The 14,345-nt window shown below is 36.1% G+C and overlaps 1 protein-coding gene across 3 annotated transcripts in view; it reads left to right on the plus strand.

Annotated features, from left to right (window-relative positions):
* The window catches only part of ZC3H13 (zinc finger CCCH-type containing 13), a 45,406-nt gene that overhangs the window by 7,669 nt on the left and 23,392 nt on the right, over positions 1–14,345 (plus strand). For all 3 annotated transcript variants that reach the window (XM_054271450.1, XM_054271452.1, XM_054271451.1), the window contains exons 4-7: positions 4,077–4,188; positions 10,374–10,482; positions 12,104–12,243; positions 12,971–13,131. In XM_054271450.1, coding sequence (XP_054127425.1) covers positions 4,077–4,188; positions 10,374–10,482; positions 12,104–12,243; positions 12,971–13,131 — 522 coding nt within the window. The remainder of the gene's footprint in view (positions 1–4,076; positions 4,189–10,373; positions 10,483–12,103; positions 12,244–12,970; positions 13,132–14,345) is intronic.

A 14,345-nucleotide genomic window follows, 5' to 3' on the forward strand; every position in this document is an offset into this window, starting at 1 on the left:
TTAGGGTTTGGAACGCTCAGTGCGTAGTTCTGCTTGGTCATTTGAAGAAAAGTGACATTTTTTTTAATGATTAAAGCTGTGTTTCTGCTTCACTGTCACCAGTGACATTTAAGAAAAACTTTGATTTCCTTCTTCTTATTGCTAACTTTTTTACTAGCACTATTTGAAAAGTCAAAGGACAAACCTTCCTGCTTATTTGCTTGGCACATTCAGCATTTAATAAAGATGTTCTTAAAAGTAAAAAGGGGGAGGGACCCCCCCCCCCCCCCAGACAAATGAAAGAGTTGTGCCTGTCTTCAAAAGTTTCCACTAATAGCTCTTGGCTAGGCATAGAAAAAGCTGGTACATAATATATACATAATAAAATGGTGGCATTTTCATGCCATTTAACATTAGAGAGATTTTCACAAATGTTATCCAGGCATTTCAAATGCAATTTTATTGGCTTCAGGCAAGCCAAACTAATGCTGCTTCTGCATCAGTTCAGTTAAAGCAATATTCTTGTTCAAGTATCTGGGATAGCAAAATGGCAGTGTGTCTGCCTGTGTTCAGTCAGCCTGCCAGGGAGCTCTCATCTGCTTTGCAAGGAGTTGGGTGGGACAGAGCATCTCTTGCTGCCTTTCTGTCTTCATACCTTCTGCCTCAAGTTCCATACCTGCCTGCAGTCAGTCCTTTTGCTCATGGTTTTATCTGACCATAATGCCTCCCATAGTTCAAAACATGGGAGGAAAACTTGATTCTGAAGTATGATATAAAGATTGATTTTAGCGCTAATGCTGCCTTTCACAGCATGAATTTTAATCTTGCTATAAAAATAAAACCTAACATGTTTTTACATGAAGCATACCTGATGATAGTATTGAGAATTCGGTATTAGACCTGCCAGTCTTCCCAACATCAGAATTTAGGTGAAGCTAAGAGCTGTGTGTAAACATGCTATCCCATGCGGAATTTTGCTCTTTCTGCACTTGTAGATTGTTGGTTAGTTGCTTGGCAACTTCCTGGCTGGCTCCTTTATACAATTGTCGGGATCCATGCCATTGCTGGGCCCTTTTCTTAGTCTGACTGATCCTCTTTATTTGGGATCATCACACTGCTTTTAAAAACCAAACCAAGCCAGCAGTCATGCTAGGAAAGAACGTATGGATTTTGAAAGTTTCAAATATGGGAAACTGGAAACAGAGCAGTGTTTCTTGAGCAGTTACAACGGGTACATAATACACAAACATTGGTCATCTGCCTCTATGCACAAGTGTGCTCTCACACAGGCACACAGAAATATCTTCAGGTAGGTGTGTTGCAAGGTCTGCCTGTTGCTGGGTACTTGTTCCTGACGCTGTAAGAAGTACAGGAGCAAATCGAGTCACTGTTACAAATGTGCATTTCCTAAATGCTGTTGAACATGGAGAACTGAACTGTTGCAGGAAGTAATGCTGTTTGAAATCACTTAACTGCCCTAGAATTTGAAACGAGGAAATTCTTCATTTCAGGCCTTATGTAAAAGATAGGCCCAGCTCAAAATATTAGAAAGAAATTGCATAATGCCTTTTGTGTGAAAGGTTCTGTTTTCAGTTTTTCTGCAACTGAAAGTTGCAGTCTAGCTACATTGTCTTAAGCTGCAGAGATAATTTGTCATGAACTGTTGAAGTTCAACAGTGAGCATGACCTGGAATAACCAAAGATCCCTTTTGGAGGGGGCTGGGGGAAAGTTATGTAGAATTGAAGCTGTGGCACACATAAAAGAAAATCAGCTAGTAGACCAGCTTGTTTTCCTGTGCATTCAGCCAAAGCATCTGAAAACAGTCATGGCTTCATGACTAATTGTCAGTCTTATTTTATTAGAGTTTTTGGAGGGTTATGATGTCTTTGGGGAAGGAGAGATAGGGTGATTACCATGACTTTGCTTTGGTGTTCTCCTAAAGCTGAAAAAAGCTTACCCAGTGACAGCAAAACCAAACAAAAAATTGTCCAGCAAACCCCAGCCCTGAATGTGTACCTTTTAACTTTGTGGGTTTTTTTCATAGCTTTTATAATATTTAAGTAGATTTGAATAATGCTTTAGCACAATACCTTTTTTCCGGCATGGGAGGGAACAAAAATTTTTTTAGTTGGGGGTAAAATTGGATACTTTGTATCCAGTTGGTTTGGATACTTTGTTTTGTACCCCAGCTTGTAACTTTAAATAAAAATAAAAATATTAGAATGTCAGATGTGACTCTCTAAGGTACAGGAGCTGCACTCAGTGCGTGTTCTCTTGCTTTCTCCTTCAGCTAATGGGATTTTTTCCTGAAGGTATTCCTCTTGAGGAACAATATTACAAATACATTATTGATAATCTTTCTGCTCCTTAGCTTAATTTTCAGTTTCACTAATCCAAATCCTTTGCATTTGTGGCTTAAATATTATTAAAAATTAAGGTGTTGAATTACACTTTAATGCTGAAAGACAGTTTATTTGTTGAGATAGCTGATGGTTGGAACGCTTCGGAGAGTTTTGGTAATGCAAATAATTACCTTTTTAATATGGAGGGAGGGGAAAAATACTTTGAATCATAACCTTTACTAAATCCAGACACTTTAAGGATCATACAGTCATGCATGCAAAGAAAATAACTTTTTTATATTTGTATGCTGGTTATTATTTGATCCTTGGTGATGAAAAAAAGCAGAGCTCTACTCTTCTGTACATTTCCTCTGATCTAGATTGACCTGTTCTTACAATTTCATGGAGAATTAAATGCTATAAAAAATGAGAGCAGTCATTGATCTTTGTCTCTGTAGGTCCTCGTACATTTAACCCTGTGATGCAGTTTAAAGCATTAAATCTAGGAAACAGTGCAGAGGAGGAAATGGAAAAAAAATTACTTTTTCAAATATGTGCAGATTGGAAATGAAATGGTATTAAATTAAATTTTTGTATACCTTGACTGTGAAACAGCCATCACAGAAGTACAAAACTCAGTATCAAGACAAATGTATATGAAGAGAAAATTTGTTTTCTTGAACTGAAAGGTATTCTGAAACAGTCCCTACATTTCCTTAGCTTAGGAATTTGTTTGAATCACAGAATGGTTTGGGTTGGAAGGGACCTTAAAGATCAGCTGGTTCCGACCCCCTGCCATGGGCAGGGACACCTTCCGTTCCACCAGGCTGCTCAGAGCCCCATCCAGCCTGGCCTGGAGCACTGCCAGGGGTGGGGCATCCACAGCTTCTCTGGGCAACCTGTGCCAGTGCCTCAGCAATGCAATGGTTGTTCTCTTCTAACACATAAGGGGTGAATGAGCTCATGAATCCATATTAAAATTACAGTAGTGTAGGATGTTCCTCCTCCCACATCACAGTAATATCTTTTACAGAAACTATATCGTAAAGGTTCATGACTAGCAGAGTTCATCCAGTATTTTGTAATTAAATAATGAAATAGTTATTAGTGCAAGATGGAAAATGGAAGAGGCCTCCAGGAGTTCATTTCTGGTTCATGGTCCTGCAGCAGTGTTTTCCTGTGTAGCAGCCTCACCTAGACCATGGGAGGATGGTGCTTAGGTTATCTCTGCTTGCAGACTTCATCCACATTCAGACTTGTGCTTCTCTGTGACTTTCATTGCTAGTCTATAGTAGTTTGATTCTGCATTAATTGTGATTTTACATGTATGTGATATATAGAGAGAGACACTTATATTTATGTAATATATATAAAAGTTGTTGCAGCTTAGATTAAGGAGAAGGCTAAATCTTCAAGTATTTGGTAAGAGTGATTGTGAAACACATCTGCATGATGGTCAGAAAAAGGTTATTCTGGATGGGAGGCTGATCTAGAGTAGTAACTGAGTAATGCCATATATGCATAAAAATAATTTTTCTTCTTAGAGTCAAGTCTTCCTTGACTTTCTGAAAGGAAAGCTTTTATAATGCTTAAGCCCTTTAGAATGGAATATTTTCTTACTCATCAACCTTGCCTCTGGGTGGGAGGTTTAGATTTTGCTGGATATACTAATAAAATACTAATTAAAAGACAGATAATACTCCTTTAAAAATAGTCCCATAGAACTGGTTATATTATGTTTCTGTATTATACAGGTCACCAGAAAGACCCACTGGAGATCTTCGGGAAAGAATGAAGAACAAACGTCAAGATGTTGAGGCAGAGCCACAGAAACGAAGTACAGAGGAATCATCCTCTCCTGTTAGGGTAAGAGTGGAGTTTGCAGAACTCCAGAATCCCTCAGTAACAATTGGGCAGTGTGTCCTAGAAACCTTATTGTTGTGACTTGTAATATTGAAAATGTTTTAAGGAACTGATCATTTTGTACATAGCATATCACATTTTTTGTTATGAAGTGTCTTAACAATTGTACTGTTTTGCAATTTTGTAGTGCTTCTGGTCTTTTGGTTCCCAAAGATTTTATAAACCCCACAGACATAAAATGTGTTATAAATACTGATAAACAGGTATTTAATAACAGTGCAGACTCTGCGATTATTACCAAGAAAGTATACTATCCATTGTTTCAGTTGTCCACTATTTCCCCCCGCAAACACTTACTCATGCATCCTGATCTAAGTTGTTCACCCCGAATTTGCCTTTGATGAAACCATGCAGTTACAATTGTGCTGGTTCATTTTCCCTTCCCCCTCACACACTCATCAGTCACCCCAACTGCTTAATTAATGAATTTTCAAAAAAATTCATTATTGTTCTTATTTTGTAAGCATCTTTCTGCAACTCTGTGGCCCTCAAATATCAAAATTTAATTATTTTGAAATTGTGTTACCTGTTTCTGATGTTACAGACAAATAGGGTTAGAGTTCGTAGTGTGACCCTGTACCTATGAAGCACTAGCACCACTGTATTCCTGCACCATGTTTAACATCGTCTTCATATGAATAATTTTTAAAAGGTTTTATTTGTAAAAATTAAGTTTTGCTTCTGCAGGTACTGACAATGTTCTATCATTTCCTCTTGATCTGTTCCTACTTGTTGTGTGAAATAAATCTTTTTATGTCAGCTGTAAATAAATCAGCAGCAGCTGCTATCATTAAATTTAACTGAATGGCTTACCTTCCAATCATGTTTTCAGTTGCTGTTAATTTTTGTAAACTCTCAGTCTTTTTACTGAAATGTGTTTCTTTTATTTTCTAATAGTTTGAATAAACTGTTCAGTTATTGAGTACATGGTTGGTGGGAAAATTTTTTTCCAACCGTCATTAAAAATTCGCTGTAACTTCTGTCCTGGTGCAACTCTAATTTTGATGTAATTCTTACTTTTGATTAGTTAACCTTGCTTTTTATAGTGTACTCTTAATGTAATAATAAAATACTCTTAAACAACTAAAACCCAAGTGAAAGTGAACTGGAAGCAAGAATCTAAAGGAATTGGAGAATTAGTGTTAACGTATCAAAGAATTATTTATAGATTAAGCACACAGCAGAGTAGAAAATACTCTGCTTCAATCTCATAAAATGGAAGATTGAGGAAACAGCTGACCTTTTGTTTTAGTTCCATGGAGGCAACTCTCAAAATACAGGATATCAAAGAAAATATTCTGGAACAAATAGATGAAGAGGGACAGTCGTCAAGAGTTGCTTTGCAAAGAACCAGGATATCTAAAAGGACAGAAGACTCAAGTGGCTGAACTGCTAAGAGAAATCTTGCTCCATCGGTACAGCTGCTGTTACGGTGGAGATCTAATATGTTATGTTTGCATACTTTATTAAAGCTTTTGGAATAATAGCAGAGCTTGATAAGAAAACTTTGAAATAATGAAAAGTAGCTTGTCCCATAAGAAGTTTCATAATTTTGGTTAAAAATAAAAAAGACCAATCAGAAACATTTCTGCAGATGAAATCTGTGCTTCACCAGACTACTAGACTGAAACTTTGATGGAGAGTAGTGGTTAAGAGAGAACTGCCTCTCATAGGTCAGACCCGTTTTGAAACGAGACTTCTGAGGCATGTGTATAGATAGTCAAAGAATAGAAGCTATAGTATTCTAGGTTTAGAAGCCAGCTGAGGGGAAAATTTTAGATTATTTGAAATTGAATTACACAAAATGCTATTGTAATTCATTTAAAGAACTATAATTTTAAAGAATGTAGAAAAAAGTTGGACATTCCAAATGTCAGACTTTGCAGAAGATTTGAAAACAGTACTTGGGATTACTGAAGTCTGAGGAATGCCATGGGGGTTGGGAAAGATAGTTTTTGGCAGTACAATGGCAGATGAAACTTGGTGTTGAGAAGTGCAAGGTCATGCACAATGAAGTATTTAAAACAAAAAATGAATGAATTTTTTAAAAATAACTGAAACCACTCAATAGAAAAATAAGTTATTGTGGACAGCTCAATGAAACCATGTGTTCCAATTGAAGTCACAGTTGTAGAAGCAAGCATTCAGGTATATAAAAATGGAATAGAAAATGATTGATAATATGCTGTAGAAATTCATGGTCCAGTTTTATTTGAAATGCTGTTTGGTTGTCATCACCTGTGTGCAAGAAAATACAGTCAAAGGTCTTCCTGAAGTGGGCAAAGAGGTGAAAAATAAACTGGAGAGAAGAAAGGACATGGAATGAATGCATATAATGTATGTTTGAGAGAATGTGAGTTAGATGCGTCATATTCGTACTTTAACCCAGTAGAAAGGGTGGCAGATTTGAAAATGACAAGGGGAAATGCTGTTTATGTTATATATTATAATTCTGCCTGGTTGTCAGAAGATAGGCATGCAAAGCTGAATAGGTTCCACCAGAATCTAAGACAGTATAACTAGGATAAAATCTTTTCAGAAGAGATTTTTTTATTCTTTGGAGGCATAACTAGTACAATCCATATGTGTTTAGGAAGAAACTTCCTATATTGGCAGTTTATACACTATATCCCTTTTTATTTCTTCATGCTTTGTATTATTATTTGCAGAGACGATATGCTGTGTTATGTGGACACCTACATTAAACTCAGTTGTTTTTGTGTTTCTTGGATTTGTGTTTGGAATTACTTCAGCACTGTATGTTAGTGTATGAATCATTATACAAATAATTAGATGAGGTTCCTGCTGTTACTTATTCAGTTGAAAATTTTTATTTTAAATTATGAGAAGACAGTTATGTTGGTGTGTATGAAGTCTTACCTAAAGTCTAAACGTGGAAGGTGTGTGTGATTTGGGAGAAACAGTGGGAGGAGCTTAATGTACATTTAGGAAGGTTTTTGTAAGGAATGTGTATCACTTGTTTCGTATCTGTGGATTTTGTCACTCTAGCTTTTATTTCCATGGGAAATAGGACTCAGCATTGTCTTCCATCTCTGAAATGGGAACAAATACCACTTAATGTCAGGGGACCTTCAGATTCATTTACTTATGTGTTTCTGTAGCATGATAGTAGTTTACACTATAAATATATGCCTGGAGCAAAGTAGTACTGTAGTACTAGCTTGCCCAAAAGGTTGTAGCTGTAATACGTGTAGCTTACTGTAGGTTTAAAGGAATCTGTGCTTTGAAATGACTTTATTTTGCTGCTGCATGTACGTGTGCAACCTGATAAGGTTGAAACTGAGATTTCTGCAATGCAAGAATTGGAGGTTGTATCAGTTTTCTATTCTTTGTATCAGTGTTGGCAAAGTAACACTTCTTGGCTGGAAGCATGTTTTACAGATTGGATGAGTCCTTTTGTACTTGGCCAGGCTTTTGTGGCAGAAGTGGGAAATCTATTCAAGTAGACATCAAGTCTTGTGCTGTAGAGGGCTGATCACATGGGACATAGAACTTCAACTTGAATAGACATTAAATAAAATCTCACAGAAATCAGTCATAATGTCATGAGTTTTTCCCTTTCTTGTGTGGCATCTCTCCTAAACATCAACGTATGAAACTGTAAACATCTATGCAACACCTGCTATGTTTAGCTGTGAGCATATACCTAAAAACAGCATAGACAAAGTCTACTAAATCATTTCCTCTTAAGACAAGCTACATTGTTTTTTAATAAATAAATATATAATTATGTAAGTATAGTGGTTCTTGTCTAGTAAATGGCATTTTTTCAGAGTCTTCAGAGAAGTTGTTAACAAGAGTGAATATACAGCATCTTCAGGTACCAGTGACAGTCATGCTATTGGCCTTTAGGAACTTAACTTACTTTATTCTTGGCTTGTTAGGGGAGGGACAAAAAAGATCTGTAAGTATATGAAGGAAATATTTAATTCCCATAGCATGAGGGAATCAAATGTGTTACAAGTATAACAAGTAAAATAAAAGGAATATGTTGAAGATTTTTCAGTGAGAAAAATTAGGTATGTGTTCTAAACCATCATAACTTAAATTCTTATTAGCATGCCCCAGGAAAAATATACTCAATTTCTAAGCTGATATTTATTTTTCAAGGTGCAATGTTGTCAAAATCTTTTTTCTTGACAACTAAGCAACCTTAGTGTGAAATACCATGCTTCCCCTATATTCAGTATTTCAGTTTGATAGCTGTTTTTGTTCTCAGTTCTTCTGTAGAAATACGATTGTGCCACTACTGAATCTTTCCACTGAAAGGATAAAATACAGGCTCTTGCAAGATGCTTGTATTGGCTTGTAAGTCTGAGGAGGTAGGCATGATACATACAGGTTGTGTAATATTTTTAACATGGGTCATTAAATGGGACTTGAAGCACTGACTTGCTGCATGTTCTTTGATGACAAGGTATTTGATGAATTTTCTTTGGGAGATTTTTTTTTTTTTAAATCGGTATAGAGAGGTTGTCCTACTGTTCATATTTCAGTTTGCTAGTAAGAGGTAGTGTTGAATTAATAGAAGCTAGGATTCATATTTAAGAAATTATGGTTTTGTTTATGTTGTAGGGCGTGGTTGAAGTATGTAGAAGCATACAGCCCACTAGAACAGCTGTGGCCTTCGTGGAGGGTGGGCTAGAAAAATAAGAACAGTCTTACAAAAGAAAAGAATGGTTGCAGAGAAGACTTGTTATGCTTACAAATTTTTAGATCTCATCAGAGTAATTTTCTTTTAAAGTAATTTGCTTTGGGGCATAGTAGAATTCTGGCCCAAAGACTGAATGTCTTTAGTACATGTTGAGACAATAGCTTAGTGGATATAGACTTGTGTGCAATTGATGTCAGAAACCAGCATGACTCATTAAGTTATGACCTTCTGCATAATTTTAGAGATTTACATCATTTAATTAGAGATAAGTTTTTAACATTGTTACTGAATAAAAAGGAATAGTTGAACATTACTCATTTTTGAGTGACTGACTGCAATTTTGTTTTGTTTCCTCACTGTATTTCTAAGGTAATGTTAAGGTTTTAAATTAAATCAAGATCTAAGTACCAATAAGGAATAGCTAGTGAAATTCTCAAGCATCTCCTTTTCTTGATGTTTCTCCCACATACCAACACGAAAGAATCCCCAGAAAAACAAGAGGGCACTATGTGAGCTGAGAACAACAGGGCTGTGGGACAGATTTTGCTGTTCTGGTTTCCTAGTTAATAAATCACCTGAGATACTTTAAGCTTGAATTTTCTTCTTTTGCTAGTAGTGAAGAAACTTTGTTTCTTCCTGTGTTCCACTTGAGTCCAGGTACATCACACAGAGGATGTTACTTCAGCAGATGCAGAGGTGCAGCTATGTAACTCTGTACTGGAATTTAGCAGGGGCACAAGAGCAGCACAGCATCAGTTGACTTGAAATTGTCTTTTTTCTTGTACAGATAGTCTCTGGCTTTCTTAGGTGTTCACAGGACATGGGAAATGGGTGCTGCTGCATTAGGTAGACTTCTCTTGGAGACAGTGAAAGTCAAACACAAAGCTGTCAATGGAACTTGATTTGATTGTGATGCTTTAGAATTTTTCCCTTTCTGCCAGCCAAGGGTCTCTGGGTTTATTATCTCCTCCCCTTCCATATTCTTTATCCTCTGAAGAGTTAAATGGTTCCACTTCTGAGGCTCATCTGCCTTGAATATAAATATTCTTATTTACAGCTGAGAATTCTTGCTCAGGCTGTTAAAAATACACTCTTTAAGTGTTCATTAAACTTCTGGTCTTTAGAACTTAATCTCTTATTTTGGTGCCTATTTTAAACTTTATCCTCTGATATGTGCTTGACTCTTGCCCTGCCTTTAAGCCTTCTTATTTTATGAATCCTTTCTTCTCTTTTCCCCATCTGCTATTTGCATTCTGATTATATGAAATTGCATTAGAGCATGTAGCCTGTGGAGTCTCTGCTTGTTTAGGAGAGTATTTGTTCAACAGGGTAAAGGGAAAAATGCTTTTTGTGCTATGAAAAAACCCCAAAATACCTGTAAAATACACCTGCTTCTTCAGGCTTCTTTTGAAATAAAGTTGTTTACTCTAATGCGGCATTTTTCCCTTTATAGAAAGAGTCCTCACGAGGAAGACATAGAGAAAAGGAGGATATCAAAATTACAAAGGAGCGAACACCAGAAAGCGAAGAGGAAAATGGGGATTGGGAAACAAATAGAGAAGGTATGTATTGAACTGACAGTCCCCTGATGCCTCAGAGAACTGAGAGATTTCTGGGCTGTCTGTCAAGTGGAATGCTTCAAGATTTGGTTTCTGAGCAGAATACTTTGATGCAGTAGCTGTTAATTTTTTTTTTTTGAGGAGAACTAATAAGTTACCTGAGTTGGACTGCTACAGTGGTTCAGTGGTTAAACCAACTAGCTTTAAAAACAGGCTTTTTTTGGTATAGTCTACTCCATGGTGAATCTTTCACTGTAAGGTCACTAGATGAATCCAAGTTGCATCTAAAGTAATTTTGGAACTTGTCAAGTCTGAGAAGAAAGTGGGACTCCTTTGAATTCAAAAGTCAGCCATTTTTGTTGCATAATTTTTAATGGTGTAAGCTGTCATTAACAAGGTCTCCATTAGAATAACAACAGTTGAAAGTGAACATCGGTGAAATATTTATGTTTTAAAAATACTTGAAGAATGCTAAGTGTCTTGCATTGCCTTTGTAGTCACTTCTGTATGAGTTGGTGAGAGGACTTTTAGTGCTTACTGAAAGTTTCGTTGTTGCTGTGGGCACTTTTTTTCTCTCCTAAGTTTCACTTCTGTTAGAGTCCAGGTTGACCTGATAGTGATGTTACAGGAACTTCTACTGAGCTGTGGTGTTTCTGTAGTTTTCTGAGAATCTGTGTTTCAGAAGTAGTCACAACGTTGCAAGAAAAAAATGGGAATTCTGATCCCATCGGAGAGAATTCACATATAATGAATATATTTGCAATGAATTTCACCTTTTATGTAGTTCCTGTATGTAGGAAGGGAGTGAAAGCTAATAACTTTTTAATGAAGTCGTCTTTTCTCTGACAGATATTTTCCCAAAATGCTTTTTGGCTATTAGACTTAAATATCCATAAACAGAATTAATATAAAAGAGTGAATAAATTCAATTTTCAGTAAGATTTCAGTTGCCAGGTTGGAAGCTTAAGATACTACCTGTCCATGACTTAATGAAAAAGTGTGAGAAATAACATTTCTTCTACTGTGAAAACCAAACAGTGGTAATGTTGTAAAACCAGATGTAAACTCTTGAAGCGTATGTTCATCCAATGAAAGGGTTAATACATAACTCCTCTCTTATTTTAAAATCAGTGTTTACATGTAATTAATTAAGTATATCAATTGTTTTGTAAGACACTGTATTAACTAAACTCCTCCAGTATCATGCATCATTATATGAATCCGTTTCATGTGAGTTCCCCAGTTATGTAGTGCTCTACATATTTTCACTCCCTGTGAAGACACACAGTTTTACTTTTCTTGTTATTTAAATATAAAGTGGTTTACTTTGTTTCCCTTGCTTCCTTGGATGAATGTCCATGAAAGAAGTTGAGGTGTTCTTTTTAATGAAGTTTAAGAGTTGAACTTCAGGTTGTATGGAACTAACTGGAATTACTTCATGATTGTACACAGAATTGGAGAAAAAATTTGGCATGAATGCCAAATTTCCTTGGTCCATTCATGCACTGCTTAAAAGTCATGGAGTAATATTTATGGTTGGCATCTAGTATGCTAAATGTTATTGTTGTATTTTTCATAAGAAATTGTCTACTAATCAATTTACTTTTTTTTTCTTCAAATAAAGACTCTGATAATGGAGATGTTAATTATGATTATGACCATGAGCTGTCTTTGGAAATGAAGCGCCAAAAGATTCAGAGAGAACTCATGAAATTGGAACAGGAAAACATGGAGAAACGAGAGGAAATAGTAATTAAAAAAGAGGTTTGTATTATGTAAATGTGAAATAAAAACAAATCATCAGCCACTTCATAGGCTTGTAATTGTTTCCCGGAAGACTTAAAGTTTTTGAGCTACAAATGCACAGTTGTGTTACATGATAGTAAATAACTGGCACCTATATAATTTGTATGTGACTTGAGTACTTGAAGTGAGTATCTGATCAGTCATGCAGCACAGTAACCAAGTTTTCTCCTTTGTGAAGTCAGCTATTAAATGAGTAAGATTTAATACATTTTAGTGATACAAAACTAGTAAGATCTGTAACAGAGAAGATAGAAAAAGGAAAACACAAGGCATTTCCTAATCTCATTTTTCTGCTTGCCTTGTAGTAACAGAATAGAGTGGCAGAGACAAAGCTGTAGCTGTTAGAAACTCTAAAATTTTGAGGAAGACTAAAAAAAATCCTCTAAGGATGTCTTTCTTTTTCAGGCAAATGTGAGTGTTAGTTGTGAGTATACTGATTTTAAACCTTAAGTTACAGTTTTTGTGATGTATTACAGAGTGCATCACCTTCTCTTCCTCCACACTTTGTATGTTGTCTTGCTTTTATGCTGTTCTCCACAAACAATGTGGTGAAGTTGAAGGAGAGATGTACATGGTTCTCATACTCTCTCACTTGCTGAATTTACATGTTTGACACACATATTGGCATACACTTACATTTTTGAGCATCAATATATTATTGGTTAATTATATTCTTTCCCTCAAGATTTCTCCAGAGGTGGTTAGATCTAAATTATCACCATCACCATCACCACGAAAGTCCAGCAAATCTCCAAAACGAAGATCCAGTCCCAAATCATCATCTTCAGCTAGTAAGAAAGATAAGAAAGCATCTACTGTCTCTTCACCACTTTTGGAGCAGCAGAGGTCAGTATATAGATGCATCTTGCAAGAGAATGAGAAGAGAACCACACTTACATTTATTACTGGAGTTTTCATAAATAATGTTTTGCATTTTCCTTCCTTTCAGTGCCCCTGATTATATAAATTCAGGAGAAGATCTCTAAATTGTGCATTGTGAATCATCTTGTGCAGATAATTGTCATGGATGTAGTTTTCAGTTGATTATTTTCATGGTTTACAAGCAGATCTTTTCTCTGAATCTCCAGAATCTTTGTGAGACAATGAGAAAATACAAACCATTGAAAAGAGGAAAACACTTCTGTTTGAAATGCTGCAGCCTGTGAAGCAGCCTCTCTAAATGTTTAAATTTGACCAACTGCCCATTCTGTTGATATTGCATGTTACTGTTCAAGATAAAATATGTGACTTTTAAGCAGGGAATTTCTGAGAATTCAGGATAGAATAAGAAGAGAGGGATGCAGGGGGGCAGGGAAGAATTAAGGATAAAATATGTAAAAATCAGAGGATTTTAACTGGCTGCAGTGCCACCAAAGTCAATCACCAAAGCTGCTTCTAAAGTTCTTGCTGGCCACAAGATACTTTGAATTGTTGTTTGCAGCTTTTAGATAGGAAAGAAATTAATGCAGCAGTGTAACCAGACACATCTGTGTTTGGGAAAATCCCCTGTTTAACCTATTTGTTAAAATCCCCTTTAAAGCAGGGACAGAATGACATTGTTTCTGCTGCAGGAATGGTATAGCATGTGCTGGTATACTACTGACCTATGCAGTGTTACCTAGTTGATAGGATTTATCTTAGTGGTAAATTGTGCAGAAAGTACATAATGTTTCATATTGTGAGATGCATACTCAAGAATGTTTAGATGCTTCATCCTGTCTGGTAGTTAACATTAAATTGAAAACATGAGTAGTTCAAGTAATTTTGTATGTGTCATTAGGATATTGCATTGCAGAAATGGGAGTATAAACAAGGTGCTGTATGGTTTTTGTCTTCTGATGTACACAGTTCATGTAAGGCATTTTATCTTTGAAAACTGGTTCTCTCTGAACAGGAGCAATTCCTATTTTTGTTCACTTCCTTTGGAAGAAAAAGGCTATAAATGTAGGAGCTCAACATAAATTTTTACCATCTCTACTCACCTTTCTGTCAAGTTCTGCTATTGAATGGTGCTTGCTAAGGGAGTTGGTAAATCCCATCCTAAAAGCTTCAAGGCCTTT

Source organism: Melozone crissalis, unplaced genomic scaffold (assembly GCF_028551555.1).
Source record: "Melozone crissalis strain CALT ecotype California unplaced genomic scaffold, PUWL_Pcris_2 ptg000013l_1, whole genome shotgun sequence".
Classification (NCBI taxonomy): Eukaryota; Metazoa; Chordata; class Aves; order Passeriformes; family Passerellidae; genus Melozone; species Melozone crissalis.